This window comes from Falco biarmicus, chromosome 15 (genome assembly GCF_023638135.1).
Source record: "Falco biarmicus isolate bFalBia1 chromosome 15, bFalBia1.pri, whole genome shotgun sequence".
NCBI classification, from domain to species: domain Eukaryota; kingdom Metazoa; phylum Chordata; class Aves; order Falconiformes; family Falconidae; genus Falco; species Falco biarmicus.
The window spans coordinates 6,437,330-6,463,196 of NC_079302.1; the positions used below are offsets into that span (position 1 = coordinate 6,437,330).

General features: G+C 41.9%; 1 protein-coding gene across 2 annotated transcripts; it reads right to left on the reverse strand.

The window, feature by feature from the left end:
• Positions 1-10,261: 10,261 nt before the first annotated feature.
• Positions 10,262-25,491, reverse strand: ATMIN (ATM interactor). Of its 2 annotated transcripts, none has more exons than XM_056360562.1 (4): positions 25,237-25,491; positions 19,784-19,909; positions 18,619-18,818; positions 10,262-17,646 (listed from the first exon to the last, which is right to left on the reverse strand). In XM_056360562.1, the coding sequence occupies exons 1-4, from the start codon at positions 25,462-25,464 to the stop codon at positions 15,816-15,818; spliced, it is 2,385 nt and encodes a 794-aa protein (XP_056216537.1). In that variant the 5' UTR covers positions 25,465-25,491; the 3' UTR covers positions 10,262-15,815. The 2 variants fall into 2 exon arrangements, with proteins under 2 accessions (XP_056216537.1, XP_056216539.1); XM_056360564.1 differs by lacking the exon at positions 25,237-25,491 and adding an exon at positions 20,007-25,220.
• Between the last annotated feature and the right edge of the window lie 376 nt (positions 25,492-25,867).

Genomic DNA, 25,867 nt, shown 5'->3' on the forward strand with positions numbered 1-25,867 from the left:
TTTTTAGTAATTTCTATCTGTCACGATGACAGTTTTCTAAGGAATTAACACTTGTTTTTGCTGATGTTAATTTCACTTTAAAACCAGTGAACAGTAAGAATTTTATTTTTTTACTTTAATATGGAAGATCCTTGCATTTTTAAACTATTGTGTGACTGTCAGAACTAATAAACTAAACTGGTTTAAACCTGATTATATATTCAGTCAGTTCTGGATGTGTCTTTATGGTGTATACAGGGAACACGACCTTACACAGTCAGGGTGCTTTAGTAGAGTTGAACTTCCCCTCTTCTGGTAATTTTACTTGCCTAACTTCTTATCATAAACTTGTGTAATACTCTTGCTTTGGGGCTTTTTCAGGCCACCTCTTTTCTCCCACAACCTTGGTAATATTTCACGGAACAAAAAAAACCCCAACTCCTTTCTTCACTGGTGATTGTAGGTGATGTAGTTCATGTAACTGAGGTCTAAATACAGGTTCCCCAAAGTCAGTAAACCCAAGACTGGCACAAAACGTGAGATAATCCTGTGATAAGAAAGAAAAAAAACCCCAAACCAACACAATAAGCTTTGGACTAGCCAGGTCAAGGCAACATTAGATGCAGATGAACACCCATGTAAACTGATTGAACAAAGTTCAGTAATTTCAGCTGAGTTCAGCTCTTGTCATCATCAGGTAAAACCTGATGGCTCTTCAGCCTTGCAAGAGAGCAAGAATACTGTATGGGCAGGTCAGGAGTGGAGAACAGGGTAGAAAGAGACTTTATAAGAGCATGCTCACTGTAAATAACTTTACAGGCAATCCTTCTGGAATATAGTAGAAGAAAGCCACTTAAAGGCTTTTAAAAAATCAGAATTAAACGGTACTTAAATCAGCAAAACACCAACTCACCAGCTAATCCTGGAGGTGCTCACACGTTCACCTGCATTTTCCCTCAGACACCTCAAGTTCTGGCACACGTGGGGGACACCTCAGCCTTGCCTTCGTTGAGCCCTGTCACCATGTAAACTCCGCCAGAACCTTTAGCAAAGGTATTTCTCACTTTCTTTCTCTTGATCTGAACATTCCCACATGTCTCGCTGAATCTACCGTAGGAAGTAGGCTGATGCTTGCTTTTTACTCTCTTGCTCACTTGCCAGGGGTGAAGCTGTGGGAACTGTTACCCTTTCACTTCTGAGGGTGTCCTTGTTACTAGGCTGGTCTTGCGCCTCTGATGAATTTAAGATGGAGATAGTAAATGAAAGTTCCAAGCACCGAAATTTAACAAACACACGCAGACATTTCCTCAAATAGCCTGCAGCCTTGTGCATCCTTCTGTGATGTGGAAACTGTGGTACGAGTTCAAAATGGGAAGCATCAGACACCATTTGTAAGAGGAAGTTCTTTTGGTTTTGCCTGCTATAAATATTTGTACACAGCAAATGCTTCAATCCTTAGAAACGAGCAAGCGCTACCACACATACAGAAACTATGTATATATATATACAGAAATATATGCAGTGGTAGGCATCCATACACCACCCCCCTCTCCATCTTAATTTAGTTCACAAAATTTTGAACACGTAAGTTTAGAAGTCTAATCTGACTGTTCATTTATAGTGCTATATTAAGGACATTATCCAAGGCTCTTTTCTAAATAATACTGTCAAAACCAAAGCTGATAACGAAGTCATTAGTACTGACCTAGCTAGCCCCTTTAAAGAAATACCCATTATCTTTTCCCTGGAAAATAGTATTACTATTATGACAAGATAATTTTGAAGGTGCCAGTAGGAATAGAGCAGACATTAATGTAAATTCTAGAGCTATACAGTGTTGCTCAATTATAAGGTGAGAAAAGCAGGTCTTACATTACAGTTAGTGTCAACAGGCTTAGAAAATGGCACTCAGGCATTGTTTCCATTCCTACAGATTCCTCTACCTTTGCAGATTTAAATAGCGTGATCATAAGATAACAGTTCATCCTAATAACATTTTTGTAGACCAGTCTCTGCATCTTCCAGCTGACATTGTAAAAAATATTAGACAGCCTCATTCTGCCTATGTAGTGCTGAGTGACCCTGACATTTCTGCTGTGCCAAAATGCATTTCAAATCCGTTTGATGCCTGAGAATCTCCAACTAACTGAACAGAGATGTTTTGTCCCCTCTTTTGTTGAGATTTAAATGCTTTGCACAGAAAAATGCAAAACCAATGGAGGAAATTTAACTGGGAGCTTTCTTCTGCTGCATTTACCCATTGCCTTGACTCCAGGTAATCTAGGAGAGAGTGGGTGCCAGTGCTGGGGAGCGTTAGGCAGAACTACGATGGAACCATTAATAGGGAGGAGTGTCTGAGCGCTGGGGCTTATCCAAAGTGGCCACTGTCACATGCCCACTTTAACTTTCCACAACAGATTTATTTTTAGTAATGAGAACTGTAGGAAGATAAAATGGATGTAAAGGCAAAGTGCATTATGATTACATCAGCTTTTGAGATGAAGTTGTGACTCAGTACGTGAATTGGAAAGGTCAGCTTCTACTCTCATTTGTGCAGCTCTTCTGAAGCAGATGAGTTATGTGTGCGTTACACTAGAATATCACCCAAGTTCAATAATCTGACATGACTACATGAATTTGACAATGGTATTTACACTGACAGTGTGTAAAGCCTTGCATGATACACTGGTTCTGCATGCTTATACTTTAAAAATACCTTCTCGCACTGTATTTTAGTCACATCTCAGAGAAATGCCAGGTAATAGAATTAGGTAATATACCTGAGGTGTATATATATAAAAAAATTAAGTAGTCTGTTAAAGAACAAAGTACCAAAACTTATCTTTACCTAACCAGGATATGCAGTCTTTATCTATTAAGATGAAAGTTGTGTGATTCACACAGTTGTATCAAGGACATTTGATGTCAAAGATCAGTGAATAATTTCCAGAAAGCTGCAAGTTCTGCTAAACAGAGATGTGACACTTGGAAAGGGTGCTTTGTGGTTGGTTTTTGGTTTGGTTTTGTTTTTTTAAGTATCAGGATCTAAATGAAGATACGGTATTAACAACAAAATAGAATTGTGAGAGTTTACCTCAGTTCATGACCTTGTGATTCTGCCTTCTGTATGACGAAGCTCACACACAATTTTATTAGGAAAGCATTAACCGTCTCTGTTGACTCCTAAGTCATTGGCTTAGACTTCTGGAGAGAGTGTAAGCTAAAAAAAGACCCAATTAAGACTGCAGTGGAAAAGGGGAAAAAAAACCCCAACTGAACAGATACATCTCATTTGTGGAGAAGATGATAAAGAGCATTTAAAATATTTTTCTTATATAAATAGTTCAGCTATTTTTAAAAGGATTGAATGTTTTTACCAAGGATTAAGTAACAACTAGCAGGGCTGGCACTCTTCCAGTTCTAGAACTTCTGACATAGATTTTCATGCAAATAGCTGAATAAATGCACTTCAGGACGTCCCCAGATCCCATCCTGCTAAGAGTGCTTCTGTCCCACTCTTCATGTATGTTAGAAAATAACCGTAGGACTTCCTAGCAAATGCAGGCGGCGGTCTCAGTAGTGCTAATGATCTGAGACACAAAAATATGCTCACTGTATGCACGATTGTAATTTTTACGTTTTTTTTTTTTTTAATTTAAAGATCTGTTGTTCAGGCAGCGATTCGCTGTGATTATTTGGATTCCTTATATCGTAAGATCAGTTTGTCTCCTCTTTTTGTTGTTGTTGTTGTTTGGTTCTTCACCTTTCTCAGCATTTTTCTTCCCTTTCCCTCTGATTTGGTCATTTCATACCCATTTTTCTCACCCGCGCTCCTCTCCCTATTCACGTTTTTCAGCCCCTGTGTGGACGCTCCCGCCCTTCGGCCCCTCCCAGCACCCCCGGTTGTTCCCCCCGTTCCCGCTCCTAGACTGACGATTCACAGACCCTCGCTGCACCCCCCAGCCCTTCCCCACCGGCCACCCCCCACCCCAGCCGCCTCAGCCCGGCGGCCCCCTTCCCCCTACGAGGCTCCGCCGTAGCCAGGCGAACCCCAGGCCCCACGGGATAACCTGGGCTCGGCAGGGACCCCCTGAGGGGGCGCCCCCCCGCCGCAGCGGGCCTCGCCCGCCATTTCCCCACAGGCCGCCGCGCGCCCCCCGCGTTGCCGCGGTAACCGCTGGGCGCGGGAAGGCGCCCCCCGCCGCCTCAGGCCGAGCCGCGCCGCAGCGGGGGCGCCTCAGCGGGGGCGCCGCGGCCGGGGGGGGGGCGGGAGCCGGCGGGGGTCCGCGTGTGAGGGGTCGCAGTCAGCCGACGGCAACCGCCACGTCCGGCCGCTTTGAAATCCTTTTGCTGGGATCGGGGCGTTTGTTCTCGTCAGCACGGTTTACACCCGGGGCGGAGAAAAGCGCCCACCGAGCCACTGAGGGGGGTGGGGGTGGGGCGCAGCGTCCGCCCGTGGCCAGGGCCGCGCCAGCGGGGAGATGAGCCTGGTCCCTCTCGGCCGGGGCGGGGGCGGGGGGGAAACCGGCACCCCCAGCCCGCCCCGGGGGGTCTAGGGGCGCCCCAGGGCCTTCCTGCAGTTCAGGGGGGCCTCCGCTGCACACCCTAACAGCAGTGCACCCTTAGCCTGTGAGCAATTACAGTGACTTCTTACCTTGTACTCATAAGAAAATGCAAATACCTGAGTGTCCAGTTACATCCGCACACACTGTTCCTTCTACGTATTTCTTCCTACAATGCTCTGGCTTGGTTTAGATTTCACACTTTTCCCTATCACCAGGTGCAAGGCTGAGGTAAAACTGCCTCCCTCCCTGCCTGCTTCCAGCTGCGGAAACAAGCCAGGAAACGCATGGCAAATGGGACTTGCAACAATTGCCAGTTTTGCTTAGTTGCAATCTCTTGTCAACACCACAGGTCAAGAAGCCAAGACCACACAAAATCAAGCAGAAGGAGAAGGTGAGTGAAGTGTAGATGGCACAGCTGATACAGCTTTAGAAAAAGGAAGAGATTTCAACCCATCCTATTAAGTCTAACTGCTGTCTTAGAACATACAGCATTAAAATGGAGATATGTAACCAGTTAAAACTTCAAATGTTCCAAGGTGCAGTGAAGAACCTGCCAATAAAAAGAACACTGCACCTGGGACCTGGAAGAAGTGAAAAATCCAGAAGCTGTATGGCATAAAGGGATGAATGTGCTCAATGTGCTTACTCCCCATGGCTCTGAATCTTTCAGTCTTCACGTGTACTTCCACCTGTGGAAGATGCCACTCCCAAGGATACTTCACACCCTTCTTAGAAAAATACAAAAGCCATAATCTCTCAGAAGATGCTCAGTGGTACTTCAGCTGAGGTTGCTTCCTGTAGTCACAATACTAGAGCAACAGAGCAGAAGGGTGAAAAAGGAGCTGACATTGTGAATGATGAAGTGAGGGGACAAAACCCAGAAATTCATGAATCATCATTTATCTCAAGTCATATGGAGGTCTCATTCCTATAAGAAGATCCTGAGCAGTTATGCTGGCACTGTGCTCTTACATCAGACAAGTATTGCAACTGTTTCTAATTCTATTGCTTTTAAAAAGAACAGCCATCCTGCCTGAATGCAGATTCCACATACAAACCAAAAACAACACACAAAACACGATGGCACCCAGGACTCTCTAACAGATAATGTCAGGAACAGGAATGCTGAGGTCAAGGCAGGAAGTGAAGAAAAACTGCAGGAGGTTCCACTGCTTTCTGGACTACCTTCCTTAGTCAGCCAGGCTGCGGGACCTGCAGTGCTGTCTAGACTGACCTAACATTTCTGTATTGTGGAACCGTAATTTTATGCTTTTTTAAAAGCTTGTTCGACTGTGAGGAAAAAAAAATAAAAATTCCTTGTAAGCAATGTGGGTATTTGTAGGTTTTGTAGATGCTATTAAAAGAATTATAAGCTGATGAATGCCAATTACTTTCATGTAGGTTTAGTTTCTTCCTGACCATAAGATAGATTCATTAGAGCCTTAAATAGCTTATTCTGCGGATGAAGTGCAACCTCTTCATTTAGATTCACTCTCAATGGCTGTGGTAGCCTAGCACAGTAATTGGGTATTTGATACTGCTGAGCACTGAAGCAAAGCCTAACATTAGGTACATTCTTAAATCCATGCCTACTCCGCAAGGCAGTTAATAATATTCTTAACTTAGTGCTAAAACCCTACTGAGTGTCAGACATTTGTGTACATTCCTTGCTAATTTGGCACCTAAAAGAAATGGAAATGACCTGGAAAGCAGACAGTGGTGGGACTGACAGGTATTTACAGTCATTTTTTCCATATTTGTGTAAGTAGATCCATTTGTTTAACTCTGTTAATGTGTTCTGTGCATTCCGATACTCACTTATTCTTGTTTTATCTTGTACTAAATGGAGGGATGTTCACATCAAGTTCTCTTTCGCTTTTGTGTTAAACAAACCCCAAAGTAAACCAGCAGGCTTTCCATAGATACATAAGTAACTGCATTTCAATTCAGCACTCAGGACAAGAGTTCCATGGCAACTTACCCTTCCCTTCTTTTGATGCTTTGATAAAAAATTTGGAATAGGGAACGGTGCAAGGCTCCCAATAACATGTAGTTACCACTTGAAAAGATGGAGGAATTCAGTTTTTAAAAATTATTACTTTACTAATAAACATGCATAAATGTAGGGTTTTTTTGTAGTTTTCTGGTATCAGTTTGTTAATTGTGTTCATCTTCAGGTATCTCAACATCAGAGCTAAAGAATTACCACTTTCTAGAGGCATAGTTTCAGTAAGTAGGTGATACATATTCTATGTATCTAAACACTTACGTGTTCATTCCTTTAAAAAAATGGAAGGATGCCATGGCTTCATGTCTTCACCCAATATTCACGTGAAATAACCTCTGAAGAATGCAGGAGCTGAGTGCCAGTGCAGTTTGCATTGTCTCCTAATACAAATTTCCCTGGGAATTCCATAGGGAAACATGGAAATCTTTTAGAACACTAATTTGTACGCCCAGGATCTTACAATTCTTTAAGAAGGGTATCTTTAAGTAGCGTGCCATAGCAGCTTGAGGTGCAGGATATGAGAACCATCGCACTGCAGGTTAGAACAGGGCCACCATTTGTCTGGCAGCAAATTTGACTTTTCAAGCGACGGTACCTCTGTTGGCGAGCAGAGTGCTGCCTACTGAACCGCAAATAAAATAAGCACCTACACCAGAAACAGCACAAGGCTGCTGACAGGATTAATGTCTTCTGTATCCCTTCACTCTTCCTAAGAACAAAAGCTAAACTTTTCAATCTCAACTGGCAGTAGTTTTTTGTACCCATTTGGTATTTTGTTGCAAGTCAAGAGGGAAAGTTATAAGGAATCTATTAAAAAGTTACAATGATCTATTAAATAAATAGGTCATTATAGTTGATACTATGACCTATATGCATCTTTTATATCTTTCAGTACTCTGGATATCTGAAAAATCACAGCCAGCAACTATCTGGAGCCAAGCTCTATCTTCGTGGTTAGTTTCCAAGAAATGTAGGGGTGGGTTTGGTTTGGTGTTTTTTTTTGTTTGTTTGTTTTGTTTTGGTTTGGTTTTTTGTAGTAACTTGTCAACAATGGTGCTACAGTTACACACATGCAATATCATTTTCACAGAACAGAGACACTAACACATCATTTTCTTCCCTCCTTTGTAGCCTTCCCCTTATGGTAGCTATTTTCTGTTTTTTCATATTTAGATATAAAATGCAAGCTCCACAAAAGAAGCATTCTTCACAAATAGCCCCTACATAAAAAAATCCACACGTACTTGTTTCAGTCTCAAACAAATCCATATATACTTGTTTCAGTCCCATTTTTCATTACACAGAAAATTCAAACATGTACGTATCTGTGTAACTAGTAACATTTTCCACAGTCCAGAAGGAGAGAACTATTCCCTCCCACCCAGACAACTGAAAATACTGCTGCTTCAGTGAGAAAACTGAAAAGTGAACTGCATTACCAAGTAACAGTAAGTAAAGCCAAACATGCTTGTTATAGTAACTATAAATTGCAGCCATTGCAGACAGTAAGTAAATTCTTTAGGACTACAGGAAAAAAAAATGTTTAAAGTTGCAGCGAAAACTATAAACTTTATTTCCACATTTTCCAGTGTTTCAAACCAGATAAGATTTTTGCTGAGGTTTTGACACTGTCAAATCAGACAGATTAGACAGAGGTTTTACTACAAGCTGATATTTCTAAGAACCACACTTGCAGATTATTGCTACAAGACCTGCAGCAGAAGACCAGAAAAGCTGCTAGCTGAAGGCCTAGAACATAAAGACACTTAAGCCATCATAAGTTTAACCAAGTTAAGTGCCCTTGAATACACCAGGTTCTCCAGGCACAGGAAACAGCAGCTTCTTGTTTACGCGTCAATTTTCTCAAGAGTAAAGTAATTCCCGTTCAAGGAAAGGAAATAAGCTCAGGGGCTAGATCAGCTAGAAGTGCTTCCTGTATTCAAGGTGCCAAAACAAAACAAGTGAAAAGGGAACTGTTGACAACAATGTAAAAATACAGTGATGGAACACCTGAAAGTTAAATCAGAGGTTTTCCCCCTTTTGTTTTAGGTCCAAACTTCCAAAGGACTGATTCCAGAGAACTTGCTGTCAAATCCTGGAGCCAGAAAGAAAATTTGCCTCTAATTCCATTGTTTTGTCAGAAAACAATCAGCTTGCCAGCATGCAATTTCTCTAAGTGAAGGAAATTCAGGAACTAAACACAAACCAGTCAGGGATGCTTTCACTGCCAGTAGTAAGTGAACTCTCAGCAACAGCAAGCAAGAAAGTAGCTCAAAAATACGTGAGTCTTCTCTGGTCTCTAACCAGCCATTTTCTTCTCGTGTTCTCAATCACGATTTAAAGTTTGTCTTGCCTTTTACACTGTCTACCGTTTGTGAAAATTTCACGAGGATCAGTCTGTCAAAGCATCAGACTGTTGTTCATGGGCCAAATCTGTTCTAAGGAAAACCTGAAATAACGGCTGAACCAAGCAGAATCATCCCTACAATGGGAACAGGGCTACTATTCCTAAAAGGATAGTCAGCATCTTATACATCTGACTCAATTTTAAATGCTCTGAACAGGGGAATTTAGCTTCTAGGTACTTACGACATACTCCCCTCTGGAAATACCTTCCATATTTTACTACCTCTAGGGCTGAACGCTGCCTTGTGTGAACACTCACCTCAGTACGATGGGACTGAAAACAGCAGCCTGCTACACGGCAGAGACTGCTTCATGCACGGCTATAGCTGAGGCAATAGAACAGATGAATTTTCAGTCAAGGAGCATCTGCTCATTCACCGACTCTGAATTATCTAAGGTATACAGGTAACAGTGGAAATCAGCATTTTCTGTCCTCCAACTAACAGAAAACGTTGGGATCGTTACTAAGCTTGGGAACTGTACAGGAAGACAAGGGACAAAGTATGGTCCATATTCCAAATGAACCTACTCTAGTTTTTTCTTTTAAATATTCATAGCGACAAACATTATTTTCTCAGTTATACAAAAAACCTGCAAAATAATACAAGCTGTTAGAGAGGACCGTAATTTTCTAGTAGGATACTTTGAAAACTAATTATCATAATGCAGTTGAATTTCTACCTGATGTTATGACTCCAGAGATCTTGAAAATTACAGGAGGGGTGGATGGCAAGGTAGAAGAAGAACGCAGAGTAATCCTTCCATCCCGAGTCTCTTGTGGAAGACATCTGTCAGTGAACTGAAACTGCAGAGGTATTCTGCTGTGCACACGAGCTAATTCAATATGAACTTTTGCACACGCTGCGGAGAGGTTTGAGATGGAGCACCACTAGCGCAGGCAGCCTGGATGCTGCTGGTCAGAAGAATCCAGCCCTCCCTGCACGCATCAAATTCCACACAAAAGCCTACACACAGGTTCACTTACAGCAGGGAGCCTCTCAAGTGGATTTGTTTCAGGTTTATGAAATGTAGCATCTTGACATTCTGATTACATTTGTGTTGCAAGTTTAAACTTCCTAGGATTTAGAGAAGTAGGACTACACAGGAAAACTTTTTCCACCTCTGGAGATGAAGGCCTGACGTTGTTAAGATAGTTTTAATTTAAAAAACCTCTACCAATTCCAGAGACACCTAGCTTTCAAAAGGCAAGATGTTAAGGAGCAACGGGTGCCAGTGGGCACTGAACACCCCACCCGTGTCTCTGCAGGCAGGAGATCACAGCCATTAAAACAGAAGGCGAAAATGGATTGAAGTTAACTTTATTCCAAAATACGTATAATTTACAGGACTAAGTGCTTCATTTGTGAACAAAACATTTCAATACTTGTGAATAACTTACTAGTAGCTTTGTGTAACACTCCAGTTTCCAACAGAGGGAAATACTAAACAGTATTTTGGCACAAGGTTTTCTCTGCATGCATTACTTAGAAGTTTCACAATTACTAGGACAACATTCCTTCTTTGGGATTGTCTTTTGTAAAACAGGTCTAAGAAATGAATGCTTGCTTTTCTCAGCTCATTGCAAGTGTACTGGCTTAAATAGTAAGAACTAAACATGGACATTCTTCGAAAACTAAATTTTCCCACTAGATCAAAATCCCACCAGTGATGAGAAGAAAAATATTTTAAAGACAATTTCTCAGCCTTATTGAGATTAACTCACACATGCTTTGGGAATGAGACTTAAATTGGATGCTAATCAGGTGTTGAATTCTGTAAGCTGAAAAAAATATGGCTATCTTTCATATCTAGCTTTATCATAGATGCACTTGCAAATATCTGTAGATGGAAGTATTGTCAATCTAGCTCTGCATGCAAGTGCTTGAAGCATGCATGTAAAGCGCTAGTTGTTGTGAAACGCACAGTTTACATCATCACAAGTCATCTATTATATCCCATTGCTAGCTATGGTGAAGATACTGCTGTAAAGCCAGTACGTGAAAAAGAATCAGAAGTAAAGGACTTCTGGTTTTTAACTCAGGAGTGCCTTCAGGAGTTTCCACTGTTTCAGGCTGTCCAATTACATTTTCAGTGAAGTGGAAGAGTCACGTACATGAACACAAACATACCCTCACCCTGACTGCAAGGCAATGCAGAGTTGAATGCTGTAGTTCCTCGATTCTGTTCATTGCACAGCAATGGTGTTTTAAACAAGAAAATTCAGTCATGCTCTAAGCAGCAAATCCTTCTAGCACACATTTAAATTCACATCAACTGTTAAAAAACAACAAAAGAAACAGAAGATGCATGTTTGCACCATGCATTGAAACTTGCTACCATTAAACAACCCTATCTTCATAGTGTTCATACAGTTGTTGATGGAAGCCTGTTTACAGTAGGCCTGTTCTACCAGGAACTCAAGCATAGCAGCACCTTAACCCAAACATGAATGAAGAAAGCTTGCGAGGCCCAGAATGTTAACAACGCTTTGGTGTGAATGTATTTGGAACACTAAATTGTACATTAAGATCATGTTTAAAAAACCAACACATCAGAAATACATTAAAGCAAAGGAAACTGTACAACCTTAATGATAAAGGCCAATACATTTGGTTCACCTCTGAGCTGTCATTTCAGTAACTTTTGCAAGTTGAGCACACTACATTGATTCAGTATGTATGAGTCCTATTGTCTTACCCTATATTTGAGAGGCTACTAAAAAACCCCCTAACGCCCTAAGATCCCAATCCTGCCAACACACCTCTACCCAGCCTCACAGAAAAAACAATTCAGAACCAACTAAGCATGTGTTAGCAGGACAAGGATTTAAAACTGTGGAAGGCTTTCTTTCTTTTGTTGCATCCACACAACCAAGGTACATATGACAAACAAGGAAATTCAGCCTTTTGTTTTCAACAGAAAAAATGACTGCACGTGCATCTTGGGATAGTAATTTGTACGGCGTGTTAGTTACATACATTATTTTTTACAGACAGTGATTGAATTGTTCAAAACTAAATGAGGTTTCACCAGGCTTGTTTTACAGCTGTTTAATTTACAGCTGCAAGTGTGTATATATATCTATATGTATGCAATTTTGTCCCCCCCCGACTTCATATCCTTTGGAAGTTAAAATTTTCTAGACACAAGCAGCTTTGCATAGCTAAGAATGCGTAGTGTAAGTAAACTGACTATAAACTACGAATTTCTCTAGGCAGACATGAAGAACTGGGGGAGGATTCCCTCCCTGCCCAAAGCAGAAAGAAGTATTTACAAGCATATTAGTGGAGATGGATGCAAATAAAGCCAAAAGAAGAAACATATATCTACTGTCATACAGTGATGCATTGTGACAAACAAACATGGAAGGCAACAAGACAGACCTCTCATTTTTCAGCTGTTTTGTCCTCATACAACCTGTGTCCCAAATTTGCTATGTTTCTTTGATTTTTTTATATACTAAAGAAAAGCTCAAGTGAAACTACACAAGTGCAAATTAAATTTTAGAGTAGCATTACACAGGTATCCAGATCAAGATCCAGCAATCACAGTGTAACAGAATTAAGCAGGAAACACAAAGAGTAACACAAGTAACATTAGTATAACTTCCAGATAAGAATTTGTGCTAAGAGGCTACAGAGAATCTGGTGTTACTTTCTGTACAACAGTTCAAATGGCATTAGGGGATACAAAGAGAATAAGCAAAGTAGTAAGTCACTGCTGACCAATACTTACGAGAGACAGTGCCTTGAAAATCAAATCAGAGACAAACTGCAGAAAAAGGGAGGTAAGTGTCATTTTAGTACTACCAAGACATAGTTCTGACTGAAGTTTATTTTTAGAACAACAGCCAAAACAGAAAAGTAGCCATTTTGAAGAACTTGTTCATATACAAAGAATTTGTACTATTCAGCAACAGTATTTCAGCTCAGGTTTCATTAGGTTTACCGTTGGATTCAGCAAACCGTGAAGTCTGGGTGCAGTCTTCACATTTTCACAAAAATACTTAATAAATCCAAAGTGAGTGACATATGCCAGCAACATAGGATCCAAACCTGTCTCTGACTTCTATGAATAATTTATGGGAACCAAATTTGTGAAGAAACAAGTTAATTCTGGTCAGAATGAGCCACTTCACGAAGACAATGCAGACATATTTAGTACTTTTTTAATACTGTACTTTCACTAAATAATTTCATGTGGTAGTACTGTGTTGACCTAATCAAAGTTCAAACTATTTTAAACCCATAGGATGAGGGAAAGGAATGGTATTTGCATGTTATAATAAAACACACAAAGCTCATAAATATTCTTAGTTACAAAGTACAGTAAATGAGTTACGATTACATTGTAAGATTGCATCCACACAAACTAGTTTTTTTCTGATAGTCACTGATGCAAAGAGCTTTGGCTTACACCATGAGAATGTGGCAATTGTCATTTGGATTTGTAAACCAGTTTCAAAGTTCTTTAAATGCTAGCTGGTCTCTCAGAGGATTACAATTCAAAGCCTTCTGTAATTCTTCTCCTTATTACCTACGAAAAAATGACTGACTTTCTAAATTCAGAGGTCATGAACAGTTTCTCACTTTTGCATTCTGTAACTGTGGAAAACGCAGTCTTCCCCAACCAGATCTATAGTAACTGCTTCTCTTTCATGCACCAGTAAACTTGCACATGGGAAACACAGAAGCCTATGTATGAAGAAATGTTCTCTGGTATTCCAGCCAGGGGGAAGAAAGGAGAAGGAAAAACACTTTACAACCTGAAGATGCAATATTACTAGAAAAGTATTGCAATAGAGTAAGTTAACCTAATTTTGTCATTTATCTTATTTCCCAATCTCAAAGTAGGCAGGTAAATACAAATGAGTCCTATCTTCAGAATAAACAGAATGACAAGCGATGCCTTCCTTTTCTTAATATATCCCAACCTTAAGATCAGAACTCTAGGCATTGTGAAAACTGGGGGGGCTTTCCCCAAAGCAGAATTACTGTACTCCTGGGGGGAACTGCAAGATTCCTTTCTTCAGCCAAAGACCAGAAGAACTCGCACTTACAAATGCTGAAGAATTAAAACAGGCAACGCAGCTGTGGTTTCAGGAGTTTTTCAGGAGGAAAATAAAAGTTTCAGGGTTAATCTAAAGAGATTATTTCCAGTAAAAGTAGAGACACTTACTGTATTATTGCATTAACTATGGCAATTTAAGAGTGGTAGAAGACAAAAGAAAAAAAAAGGTATTGCTCATTTTCAAAAAAACAAGCTTGCTGCAATGGATGAGTAACTTCACTCCCACATCCTTGAGCTGAGGATATGAAGCACGAAGCATAGTGAGTCTTCAAAAGCTAAGGCTTGGACATACATTTATTGGTGGGCTGCCTAGCAAACACGCAGCCAATGCCTCCCTCTCACAGTGGAGAAGGAAAGTCTATTACAGGCCCAGGAACTTGACATGAAGAGGTTTTCCTTTTCATTTAAGGTAACAGAAACTAAAACCTGTCCAGGACAAAACCAGAGGCCTATATTATGCAGGCTATTATAGTAAGAGATAAAAATTAGCTAAGGCCAAATTCCAACACACATTCACAACTGGCTTATTTTTTTTTTTTTTCCCATGCAAATGAAAAATAATGCAAACAATGGTATGAGGGGCAAGATGAACATTAAACAAAATTCCAAGAGGTCACACATTTCCTCTCAGAAAAATCGGTTTGAATTTGACTATATTCAGAAAAAACTCTCTGAAAGCTGCAGGAACTGAGGGCTGCAGATCAATATGCAAAAGCAAAATACAGTTGTTCTGAAAGGGCTTGTGAGCTGATCTCCCCGCTCTGTTGTATGGGTTCCAATTGGTTTTGGAAGCGGGAAGTCCAAAACCAGGAGTCCGGGTAAGTAAGTATCTGAGAGAATTTAATATCCCGTTTCTCAAGATTTTCTGTCAAGGTAGCAGATGTATAAACCACTGTAACATTTCTCAACTTATATCTTAATAAAGCTAGGAGAATTTTAGTGAAAACTAGTCCAGTCTTTCAGGCACACACATTGTAGTATTTGCATCTTAAAAATAATTTAAGCAAATCCCTCCCGAAGACTCTAAAGATGTTAGTCCCGTTTATTACACTAGCTAAAAGGGCGACATGCTCATTTTCCTATAATTACGTATTCCAAATGGTTTTCCGACCCTTCAAAGGGCATCAGTGACACCCAGGGAAAAAAAATAAAAAGGTACTGCTGTCTACATATTTTTTGATAATATACTCAACAATTCAAGAGTCTGTGTCCAGTGTGTTGGACAGGTATTTGGAAAATGCCACCTTATGCAGGAGAAAGCTGTGAAGGCATAAAGGAAGACCATACGGCTTACTATGTTCATGCCAGATTTAAAATTCAAGCTACTAAAAAAAGTAAACCGAAGTAGCTTACACTAACAGAATCCTCCCCCATAAGTTCAGGGAAGCATCTGAACCGGACAGGTCAGGGCTTTGGTTCAGCACCCTGGAACTCTATACGTAAGCCAGGAACAGAGAGGCATATACACAGGACAACTTAAAAAGTTCTGTTTAAATGAAAGCAGTATCAGCTTTGTAAAGAAGTTTGAGGAAAAAACATAGGCACCACAATTTTTTTTAAGGTTCAAATGTACATTAACATGTTACAGCCCCCCCTTCCCCCATTTATACACACACAGTTTATGTAAAGTTACATATTCAATAGAGTACCTGCAGCAGGAGAAGTCTCTTAGGCCAACTGCTCACAATAACTACATTCAGTAACGCAAAGTGAATAACTTGGTCAAGCCATCTCTCCCACCCCAATAATTTAATTTCAAACCACAGGAAAGTTATATTATGAAGTACTCAATGGTTGGGCTTGCCAGAGCTCTGAAACAAGGAGCACAGCTCTTCACAGGTCTGTGTTTCTACTGAACTGAACTGGGACTCCATTGTATTCCAGGCTAAGTCAGCCAGAAGGAAGTCGTCCATTGCTGTCTGTGTCTCATTGCTGGTGAGGAATAAACTCCCTAGGTTCTCAAAGCAGCTATCCATAGTCTGTGTTTCAGCGCTACTGAGCTGGACTTTGCTTTCAATATTCTGAGTAGGGCTATTTTTAGTAGCCAGATATACTTCTGTCTGGGTTTCTGTATCAGATGAGTCCGTACTCATGGAGAAACTAGACTGCTTCAGAATACTCCCTAAAGGCAGATGGGTATTACTGTCCAAAAAAAAATTCAAGTCTGTCTGTGTCTGTGTATCAAACATCTCCAAACCTAAGAAGTTAGAATTTCCTCGGCAGCTATACGATTGAGTGGCGCTATCTGAAAATAAGAAATCAGTCTGAGTTTCAATGTCCAGCGACTCCAAAACTGGCTCAGAGTTTAGGGTACCAAGCTCACTCTCCTCAGTCTGAGTTTGGATATTGGATGCTGAAAAGAACTCTTCAATGTCAAAGTCTATTCCTGTGCTCTGTGATGGACCGGGTGGCAGATGCGTGTCAGCATTAGAACTGGTCTCAGACAAAAGGCCACGATTATCCAGTGCCTGGCCAGACATGTTTCCTGAAAAGATGTTCTCCAGATCACTTAGTAGGTCCATCGTCTGGGTTTGATTATCCATCGTATTTTGAGGTGGAAGTATATTAGTCTGTGTATTGAAGCCAATAAGGGATTCAGACTTCACCGTATCTTGATTCAGGCTCTTGCAATTACTCCTTTGCAGCAAGGTTTGATCAATATTTGCAGGCATTAAATTGTTCTCTGGAAGTTCAATGTGAGTAGAAACATTATATGATGAATGAACGTTGTCAAAGATGTCACTGCACATTACAGCCTGGTCCATTTGCACTCTTCCATCAACAGTGTCCTCTGTCCTCCCAGTCTGAGTCTCCCTAGAAATGCCACTCGCTGGAAAACAAACCTGACTAAAAGCATCAGTCTGAGCAGCTATGGATGAAGTCAGTTTGGAAGCAGGCAGCAGCGTCTGTGTTTGTACACTGATGGGTAATGAAACCTGTGAGCTGAATGAAAGATCAGTCTGAGAGCAAGAGGATACAGAAGAACTGGGAGTCCAGGCTGCAGCTGGTACAAAGTTCTGTGAAATATAAGATAAGTCCGTCTGTATATTTATCGAAGAAATTTTATTCTTGTGACAAGCATTCCCCAGCTCTTGCCCTGTGTCATTCAGCGTAACCTTATCCAACTCAACTTGTACACCAGTACTTACCGGTTCGTGATCACCAGAATTTGTCACTTTTGAAACAGGCATACTATCTTTAAATACAAGTGTTTCTGCCTCCAGTGCTGGAATCAGAATTCCTATAGACTGAGGCAGTAAATGAACAGTACTTACAACTGGACCTTGGTTATCAACAGCCACTACAGCAGGTTTGACCGAAGAGTCTGTTGCAGATACGTATACAGGCAAGTGAGCAAGCTGCATCACTGGGAGTTTAACCAAAGCCACCCTGGGCTTTGGTAAAAGCATCTTCGGTGTACCTTTTGGCTGCATTTGGTTTGTCAAGTTAGAGCTGCAGGAGCCTTCAAGAGAGGCCACTAGTTTCACTTCAGAGGACTCCAGTTCCTGAGTGCCAGGATTGTTATTGTGTGTATTGATGAATGCTTCATTTGCTTTCTCTGCCAACTGTTGATTATGTACGGAGGTTTCCATTTTCCTTTTCTTACTAGGAGGATCCCTGTGAACATGAGATCAATAATTTATACTCCTTTCAAGCACAAAGCATCTCCCTTCCATTCTTTCGAGTCATTGCATTGAAAATATAAACTGAAGTCACAGATGAAGTTGGATATGAGAAGACAACTAATCCTGATTAAAAACATAAACTGACTCCAGGAACATCAGTTTTGTAAAATTTCACTCCTCACGCTCCCATTTAAAGAAGAACACAATGTTACCTCTTTTATGGAGACCTATTTCTAAACAGAGGTGGAAGTTTAGATGGTTTCTTCCCTCTCGTACATTAGGCACCCTGATTTGAAGATGTTTAATTTGTTACTTTGATGCTAACTGAGACTGAGCATTGAAGGGACAGTGCTCTTAAAATTACCATGCAGGTAAAGGTCTCTCATGGAAACTGAAGATACAATTTGCACTCCTTCACACAAAACTTAATTTTGCAGCAGTTTAATCTCCAAGACAGATGGGCTAGGCCTCAGGAAACAGATTGCCCTTTATGAAATACATGTACACGTTAAGACAACTATAAATCTAAACATGCATACATAGGCGTTAAAAAAAAAAATAATGCACTAATACTTGCAAAGACAGCCAGACTATAAAAGAAAATAAACTGAACTGCATTCCACACCACAGCTACCAGCTATAAACATTTTCAAATCATCTCTGCTTTCACAGAACTGTAAAAGCAGATGCAAAAGAACCACAAGCATTTATGCCATGCAGTGCAGTGTCATCAGTACGTTTTATTTTACACATGGAGAAACCTGATCTTATTGATTAGACAATCATCACCAAAACAGAAACTACTAAAAGCAACAAAGCAAAGAAACTGCAAACTGCTTTACAGCTAAAACAATGTGAACTTATTTCCCATTTAATCTACAGAAAGGAGACAAAATGCCAGTACATGGGAGACAGAGGACTTGGTGAGAATTTAAGTACCAATACTTAACGGCTTCACTTTTACCTGTGTTCTGCAGGAATTTCATGGCCAGTTCTGTAAATATGAGACAGTAATGCTGTTCTGCTGGCGTAAGGGCACCCACAAGTACACTGGAAAGTCTTGCCACAGACCTCTATATGCCGTTTCAAGTACCATTCTGTACCATAGGAGTTACTACATTTATCACATTTGTGCTTCTTTTCAGCATGCATTTTCATAAAGTGCTAGAATACACAATGAAAAGTAAACATTAGCCTTCAGCTAAGATTAAAAAAAACAGAATATCATGTTTTGGGAGACATTAACACTTGCATTTTTCTATCTGTTAAATAGGATTGAAGAGCAGAATTAAAAATTTTAAGTCTCATTAGGAATAAGTTACAAGCTTAAAGAAATCAACAGAATTCAAAGTTTGCAAATCTGCTTGTGCTATGTGCATCTTAAAACAAAGATTATAATAAACATTCATGTGCCCTAATGCTATTGGAGGTTTCCTATGGACATTAATAAATCTATAGACAAATCTTGCCAGAGTGTAGTAAGTACATGTTGCAACATGTCACACTCCTGAAGATCTACAACTAAGCAAACAGTCTCAAGTCAAACAGGTCAACTTCAGAGCAAACATCAGAATTTTTCCTTTTCATTTACAGCACCAAGTGCTAGCCACTCAACCTCTATGGCCTTCCCACCTTATCACAGGTAACCCACAGCAGCCGAGTGCTTTGTTTACTCACTCATGCAGAAACAATTCTCACATGCTTTCTTAAATAGGTAACCAGTAAGCAAATGCCTTTTGAGACTAGAGCAGAGAAAACCTCTTAATTCTTCACCAGCTGAAAAAGTAGTTTAAAAGCATCAGTCACATATGAAGCCTTTACTGGTTGCTACTGTGATTCTCCCCACCCCTTTGATCTTTGTCCATCTTTTTAATTTCTGGAGAGGGGCTGTCTTCTAGTTTAGCAGAACACACTGGTATCTGCTTGATCAAAAGGTTCAAGTCCTCTAACATCAACATGCAAATTCATTAACCGTATGCCTACGTGGAGTTTCCGCATACAATTCTTCAACTTCTGGATATATGCTGAGAGGCTTTGCTCATATCTGAATGCAAAAGTGTACACTTTCTGGAGTAGAGACAGTCAGGACTAAATCAGTATGAAAATGATACTTTAGGAAATAGGAATACCTGTTTTACAAGAGAAAATTGGGAAAATGGTCTGTTTGGTCCTCTAGGGCAGCCTTCAATAGGACAGCAGTAGAATTTCTGTGATGTTTTCAAACCCTTCCTTATTGGCGCATTACGTTTTCCATCCTGAAAAAGAACCAGTTGAGAAGCTAATTCCACAGGTTTGCCTATTAAAGACAACAACCAGAACAGACGCCAACTCTGGCTCACTGAGTTTACGCACCTCAATGAGTTGAAGGCACTTTCTTAAGTGATTTTAAAGTTCAAATGGAGTTTTTCACCTATGTGGATGCTACTTTGCAAACATACCATGAAAATTACCAAGTGAAATTACAGCAAGCTCTGCAGAGTAGTGGTACTGTACTATTTACTTTTACCAAGATACTTGCTGCCCCAAGCCAAATACAACTGCCTTTTGTGTTACTTGAGCCCAAAAGCTTTCCCTACAGATACTTCACTACACTGCCAATTCAATGTGGTTTTACTCGTTAGTAGCAGAATCTACTTGGAGGTCCATTAAAATTAGTCATACGCTGTGTAACACAACACTTTTCTGATGTTGGAATTCAGTTGGCACTATTTAGATTTTACTTGGGAATCTACCTGTAATTAAAGGAAAGACACCAAGCTCACTCTGTCACTTAATTCAGATCACAAACCAAACCTCAGTTAAGCCTATGAAACTAACAACTGGTATGCCAATCCTGAACCTCCAGACATCAAACAACTGGTATAGCTGTGCTTTCCGCGTGATCTGCCTCACTGACCATCACATGCACACAACAGAACAAAGCAACATAAGTTACTCAGAGGACCTCAAAAAAACCTATGAACAGGACGCACAAGTGGGATTGTCTGGATTGTTCCACCACACAGAACCTATTCCTATTGAGGACACAGACATAGAAACCACAGGATGTATCCCTCCAGACACATCCTATCTGAAAGAGTCTCAGTGGAAACATCAGGCACCTGTGTCCAAGTAAAAACTTAAAAGTAAACTATTAAAAACGTGATGCTGAGAGTAGCTGTGAGTCTCCTTACATCCTGAGACTGAGTAAGAGGCCAACCCAGTCCCCAGAGCCAGCTACCGTAGCCCCAATGACATCCCCAAGATGATTATTCAGGGAAGAATTAACAGAGCATGCCCTGTTTGAGCTCTGCACCCGATTTTCCTTACCATGACAACAGTGACAGTAAGCACAGTAAGTGGCAGAATTTTGATTTTACACCAGTCACTCCCTAACTACCTTCTTCAGGCATATTTCCAGCTACTGCGTGTTTACGCAGGTTAGACCAAACATAAAGAATTCACAAAGTGCAACAGTTGTCCTGTGTGAAGCAAACAGAAAGTAGGTACGGCAGCTGCCAGAACACAAAGGGGTTCACTGCTCACACCCCTACTTCTTACCTAGCTACAGTTCGCCACGCTTCAGGAATACCATGAAGCAGATGAATAGGACATTTCAATGCTTTTGTTTTTCCTCAAATAGTCTCTCAATCTAAGATACTATGTGTAAAATGTAACCCCTTCAAGCAGTATTTCAAGTTATATTTCCACACGCTCAACACTGCTACTTGTTGACAATGCCACAAATTTGTTGTTCATGACCCATCATGCTCAAAGAAACCAAGTTCAGAGCCTCTGAACCAAAATCACCAGCCGCTATTTCATCAAGAAAACCTAGAATAATTCTCTAAAAAGTGAGTTTTCATGTAATGTTTTAACCTTCTAAGCATTTTTATGTGCAGCAGTTTTTCCCATGGACAAACCATTTCATAAACAGGCCTGTTTTATCTCTGCTGAATAACCACGGTCCTAGAGCCACTGCCCAAAACAGGAACATGACTCAAAAGAAATCCAGTTGTTCCAGCCCCACTACCCCCAATTACACTTTTTAACCCTGAGTTCACCCAGAAACACTCTGACCAGATACCAGTCTCAAAGTCTTCAGAAGAAAAAAAGATCTGCCTTTGAGTCAAAACTATGTTTGGTTTCTCCCACTGGAGACTAAATCAGTACGTGTAGTAAGAGGCAATTGGCGTTAATGTCTCCCAACGAAGGAGTTCGCCAAAGTGTGTTATATTTAAATGGCACCACCCAAGAAACGACAGGGTAATACGGGAAATAGGTTCAGGCACCTAACAGGTAAACCACAGACAGGTTATTTAAAACTACTGAAGTATGAACGTGTAGAATAACACCAAGTGTTTAAAAGCTATATAAACATGAGTAAGATGCTTTTTTAACAGGTGGAACATAGACTTTGGAGGCACAGATCACAATAAATTTGTTGTGACAAGTTGAGAGATACTCTAAACATGTAAGTGTAACCCTATCCAGACAGTAATCTTGTTCTGACCATCTTCAAAGTCCTCCTGGCTCCAAATGGTTAATCTTATATCTTCTCAAAAACCGGTCTGGCCAGTCATATTTCAGATGCTCTCACAAGTCCTTTCCTTGTATATCTGATTTTACTTCCCGTATTTCTGCAATACCCACCCACCAAAATTATTGGCAGATATTTGTGCAATTAACTTCTCACAATGCAGATGCTTGTATTGTAAGGAATGCTGACATTCCGACAGGGCTTGCAGCAACACCATGGGAAATGGGAAGTAACAATACCTGCTAGTGATTTACTCAAGGTGAGCTTAATGATGTCTTGCTTTCCTACAATAGAAAGGCTTACTCCAAAGGATTAATTTAAAACATTAAATTACAGTACACTGTAGCCAGCTATGTTAAAACATTTTTTTTCAACAGAAGACCATGTATTTCTTTACTAAATAGCATGGAGAGAAGTGCATTTACTCTTACTGTAAAAAATATTGCTGTAGTGTAATACTTGCGTTTGGGTAAGCTACCCTTTCCAGTTCACCACTGATGACAGCCTCCCTGCTATCATAGGAATCCACAGAACCCTCTCTTTCACATGAACTCCTATAGCTTCATTTTTAAACTACAGAGGTCTTCCCCCTTCTCGCCATAAAATAATGCAAAGACCAAAGGATTAAAAAAAAAATCAAATCCTGATATATCAAGTGCCAGTTTATACCCACTGTTCTCATTTTTTATGGGCTTACTTAAGCTAAGGAGCCAGAAAACAAACACTTAAGTATCAACACTTCATCATATCTTGTTTTGTTAGGCCAAACAAGCCAAATTCTTCTCATTTCCCTTTGTCAGACACACTTGCCATTTATCACCCTTAACAGCCCTTTTCTACACCTCTTCTGGGTTCACTTTAGCTTATTTATTTAGATTCCTCCCCTGCAGCAGTGACAGAGAATATCCTTCTGATGTATTTTAGGATTGCCCTTCTCACAGCAGCATTACCATAAAAGCTCATATGCTATGACCAAACAGCTTTTGAAAGTGTTTCTCATCTCAGTTCCTTCTGTTACAAACCAGGACTGATCAAATCTTTTGTTATCGCTCCACAACACTACAACCTTCCACTACTGCACTTGGCTCTGTTTTTACAGGGCAATCTTGTTTTCCTATGTGGACATACTCCCACTGCAGCAACAATGACTCGCAGTTTTTGGTCTTAAAAGAACCTATTCGTGCTACTTTTGTTAATGAAAACTAACCAAGTCAACCTCCCTTCTCTTCAGCACTATTACGTTCTCTCCCTCCCCAATAGCTTCTTACTGTCCCATGTGCAAGGTCACCTCTTCACTAATTCCTCATGTTTTGCTAACACAATTTAAATTATTTTTGTCTGGGGAAATCTGTTATCTTGTAAAAGGAAATATCAATACTGAATTATTAGTCCAAGTCCATCTCTTTTTGGAGAAACAGAGTAACACACACCTAGATTTACATCTTTTTACCTTCCTATCTTTATCCTTTAATTCAGGATGCATTCTCAGCCATGCATAATACTGGAGGCATTTTATCTAAGACAGTACAGAAAAATGAGGTTCCCTCATTTTACTCTCCATTACAATGTCCTTGGAAGAAGTCAGATACTCCTGAAAACCTGCGTCCATCCATGTTTCAGTATTTGGATAAATACTAAAAGCTATCACAAGATTTAGTAATTAGCTGTATGAAATACGTTATAAACCCGCAAGGTACCAACAGTTAATAGCTATCTTGGCAACCGGTGAGAAAGCAGCACCTCCTCACCCATAGCACCCTGCACACAGGTTATATAACCCACTCGCCGCAGTCCCTGTCAGCTCGCAGCACAGGCTCACAACCGAAATGACCGCCTGCTGAACCTGAACGAATGTTTCCAACCTCTGCACCTCCACTCATACCTATGCGTGAGATACAATACATGCCAAAGCTGTTAGCACATATCAGAAAATGAAATAAAACAAAAGATAGGAAATAGCAAGTATTCTTGAGATTATTTCATTTTGTTCACCACCACCCACCATCCGTAACACGCTCGGTTCTGTAATTTGCCATTTCACAAAACAAGTGCGTTTATTATTTGCCTGCTGGGGCTGCATTTTCAGATTGCAGCTACGAATGCTGCACTTGAGGTTTGCCAGGAATAGGATATTCACACCCTTAGCATTACGATTTTGGAAAAAGAAAGGACATCTTTCAGAAAGGCCCACACTCAAGTATATGCTTGCTGAACCGTGGCTCTCCTCCCCCCCCAGTATATGCTGCCTTTTCTCAGGAGTACTATGCTAATGAGGGCTTGTTTCCAAAATGGCATCCATCTAGGGTTTTTTTGGCTCACAGACGTTTTTAAAAAACAAACAGAAACCCCAACATAACAGCACTCGGCGTTTGGATTACGATGGCTTGCCAACTGCTCCGGGTAGGAAATGCAGTATGTTTGCATAGCACCTCGCAAGCAGGGCTATAATGTCTTCCTGCAGAAAGAGGAGTGACAAGCAAGTGAAATAAGAGAACCTGGGCCCCAGAAAACTTTTAACTGCCATAGTTACATTTAACGCTGCTACAAACCGGGTTATTTCCCGCAAGGAATTTTAGTGGAATTCTCCACTGGGCTGGCCGGGCAGAGCGCACACGCGTGTTCACGCCTGCACCTGCACACGCTTTTCACGCGGGGAAGGTGAAAGCAGGAGACAAGGCGAAACGCCTGGGGACCCCCCGGGAGCGACGCCCTCCCCAGGCTCCGCGCCAGCGACGCCGAAGGCAGCCACCGCCTCCGCCGGCCGCCCCCGGCCCCCCCGCCCCGCCGAGCAGCAGCGGATCCCCTCACCCGCGGCTGGGGGCAGCCCCGCGGCGGGAGCAGGCCCAGGCCGCCCCTCCGGCAGCCCCCGCGGCGGGAGCAGGCCCAGGCCCCGAGCGGAAGAGGGAGCTGCGCCATTACAGAGCCCCGCAGAGCAAGGTGAGGGGCGGCGCGCCCCCTCCCCACCGCGGGGCTGAGCGGGAGGGAGGCGCCCGGCCAGTGCGGCGGGGCCGGGCCGGGCTCGCCTCACCGTGCGGCGGGCCCGAGTTGGGGCGGCGGCGGTACCTGGACCGGGTGGGCCTTGCTGAGGTGCATGTTGAGGGCCGGGCTGTTGGGCAGGACCTTGCCGCAGCCGGGCACCGTGCACAAGATGTTGGTCCTCACTTGGGACAGCTCTGTCACCGAGGGCCGCACCAGCTCGCCGGCGGGCGGCAGGTCCCCCACGGGCACAGGCGCCGGCGCCGGGGGCCGCCCCAGCCCCCCGCCACGCCGCCCGGCTGCCGCCGCCGCCATGTTGCTGTCAGCTGCTCAGCCCCCCGCTTCCGGGGCGGCCGCCAATAGTCACCGCCGCTGTTGAATATGCAGCGCGCGCGCGGCGCGGCCCCGCCCCCCACGTCAACGTCCCGGCGGCAGCTGCGGCGCAGCGGGAGGGAGCCCGGGGCGGGCCGGCCGCGGCAGCGGTGGGGAGAGGGGAAAGCTGCGGCAGCGAAGGGAGAGAGAGGAAGGGGGAGAAAGAGAGAGAGGAGAGGAAGGAAAGAGAACAAAGGAGAAAGAGAAAAAAGGGGAAGGAAAAAAGACTGCCGGTGTAGCCGTTAGAGAGCAGACGGAGCGGGGGCATGCAACACAGCGCTGGTGTTTACCTTCTCGTACCCTCCCGCGGGTAGCGAGGGGGCTGCAGCATTTGTTATATTACATT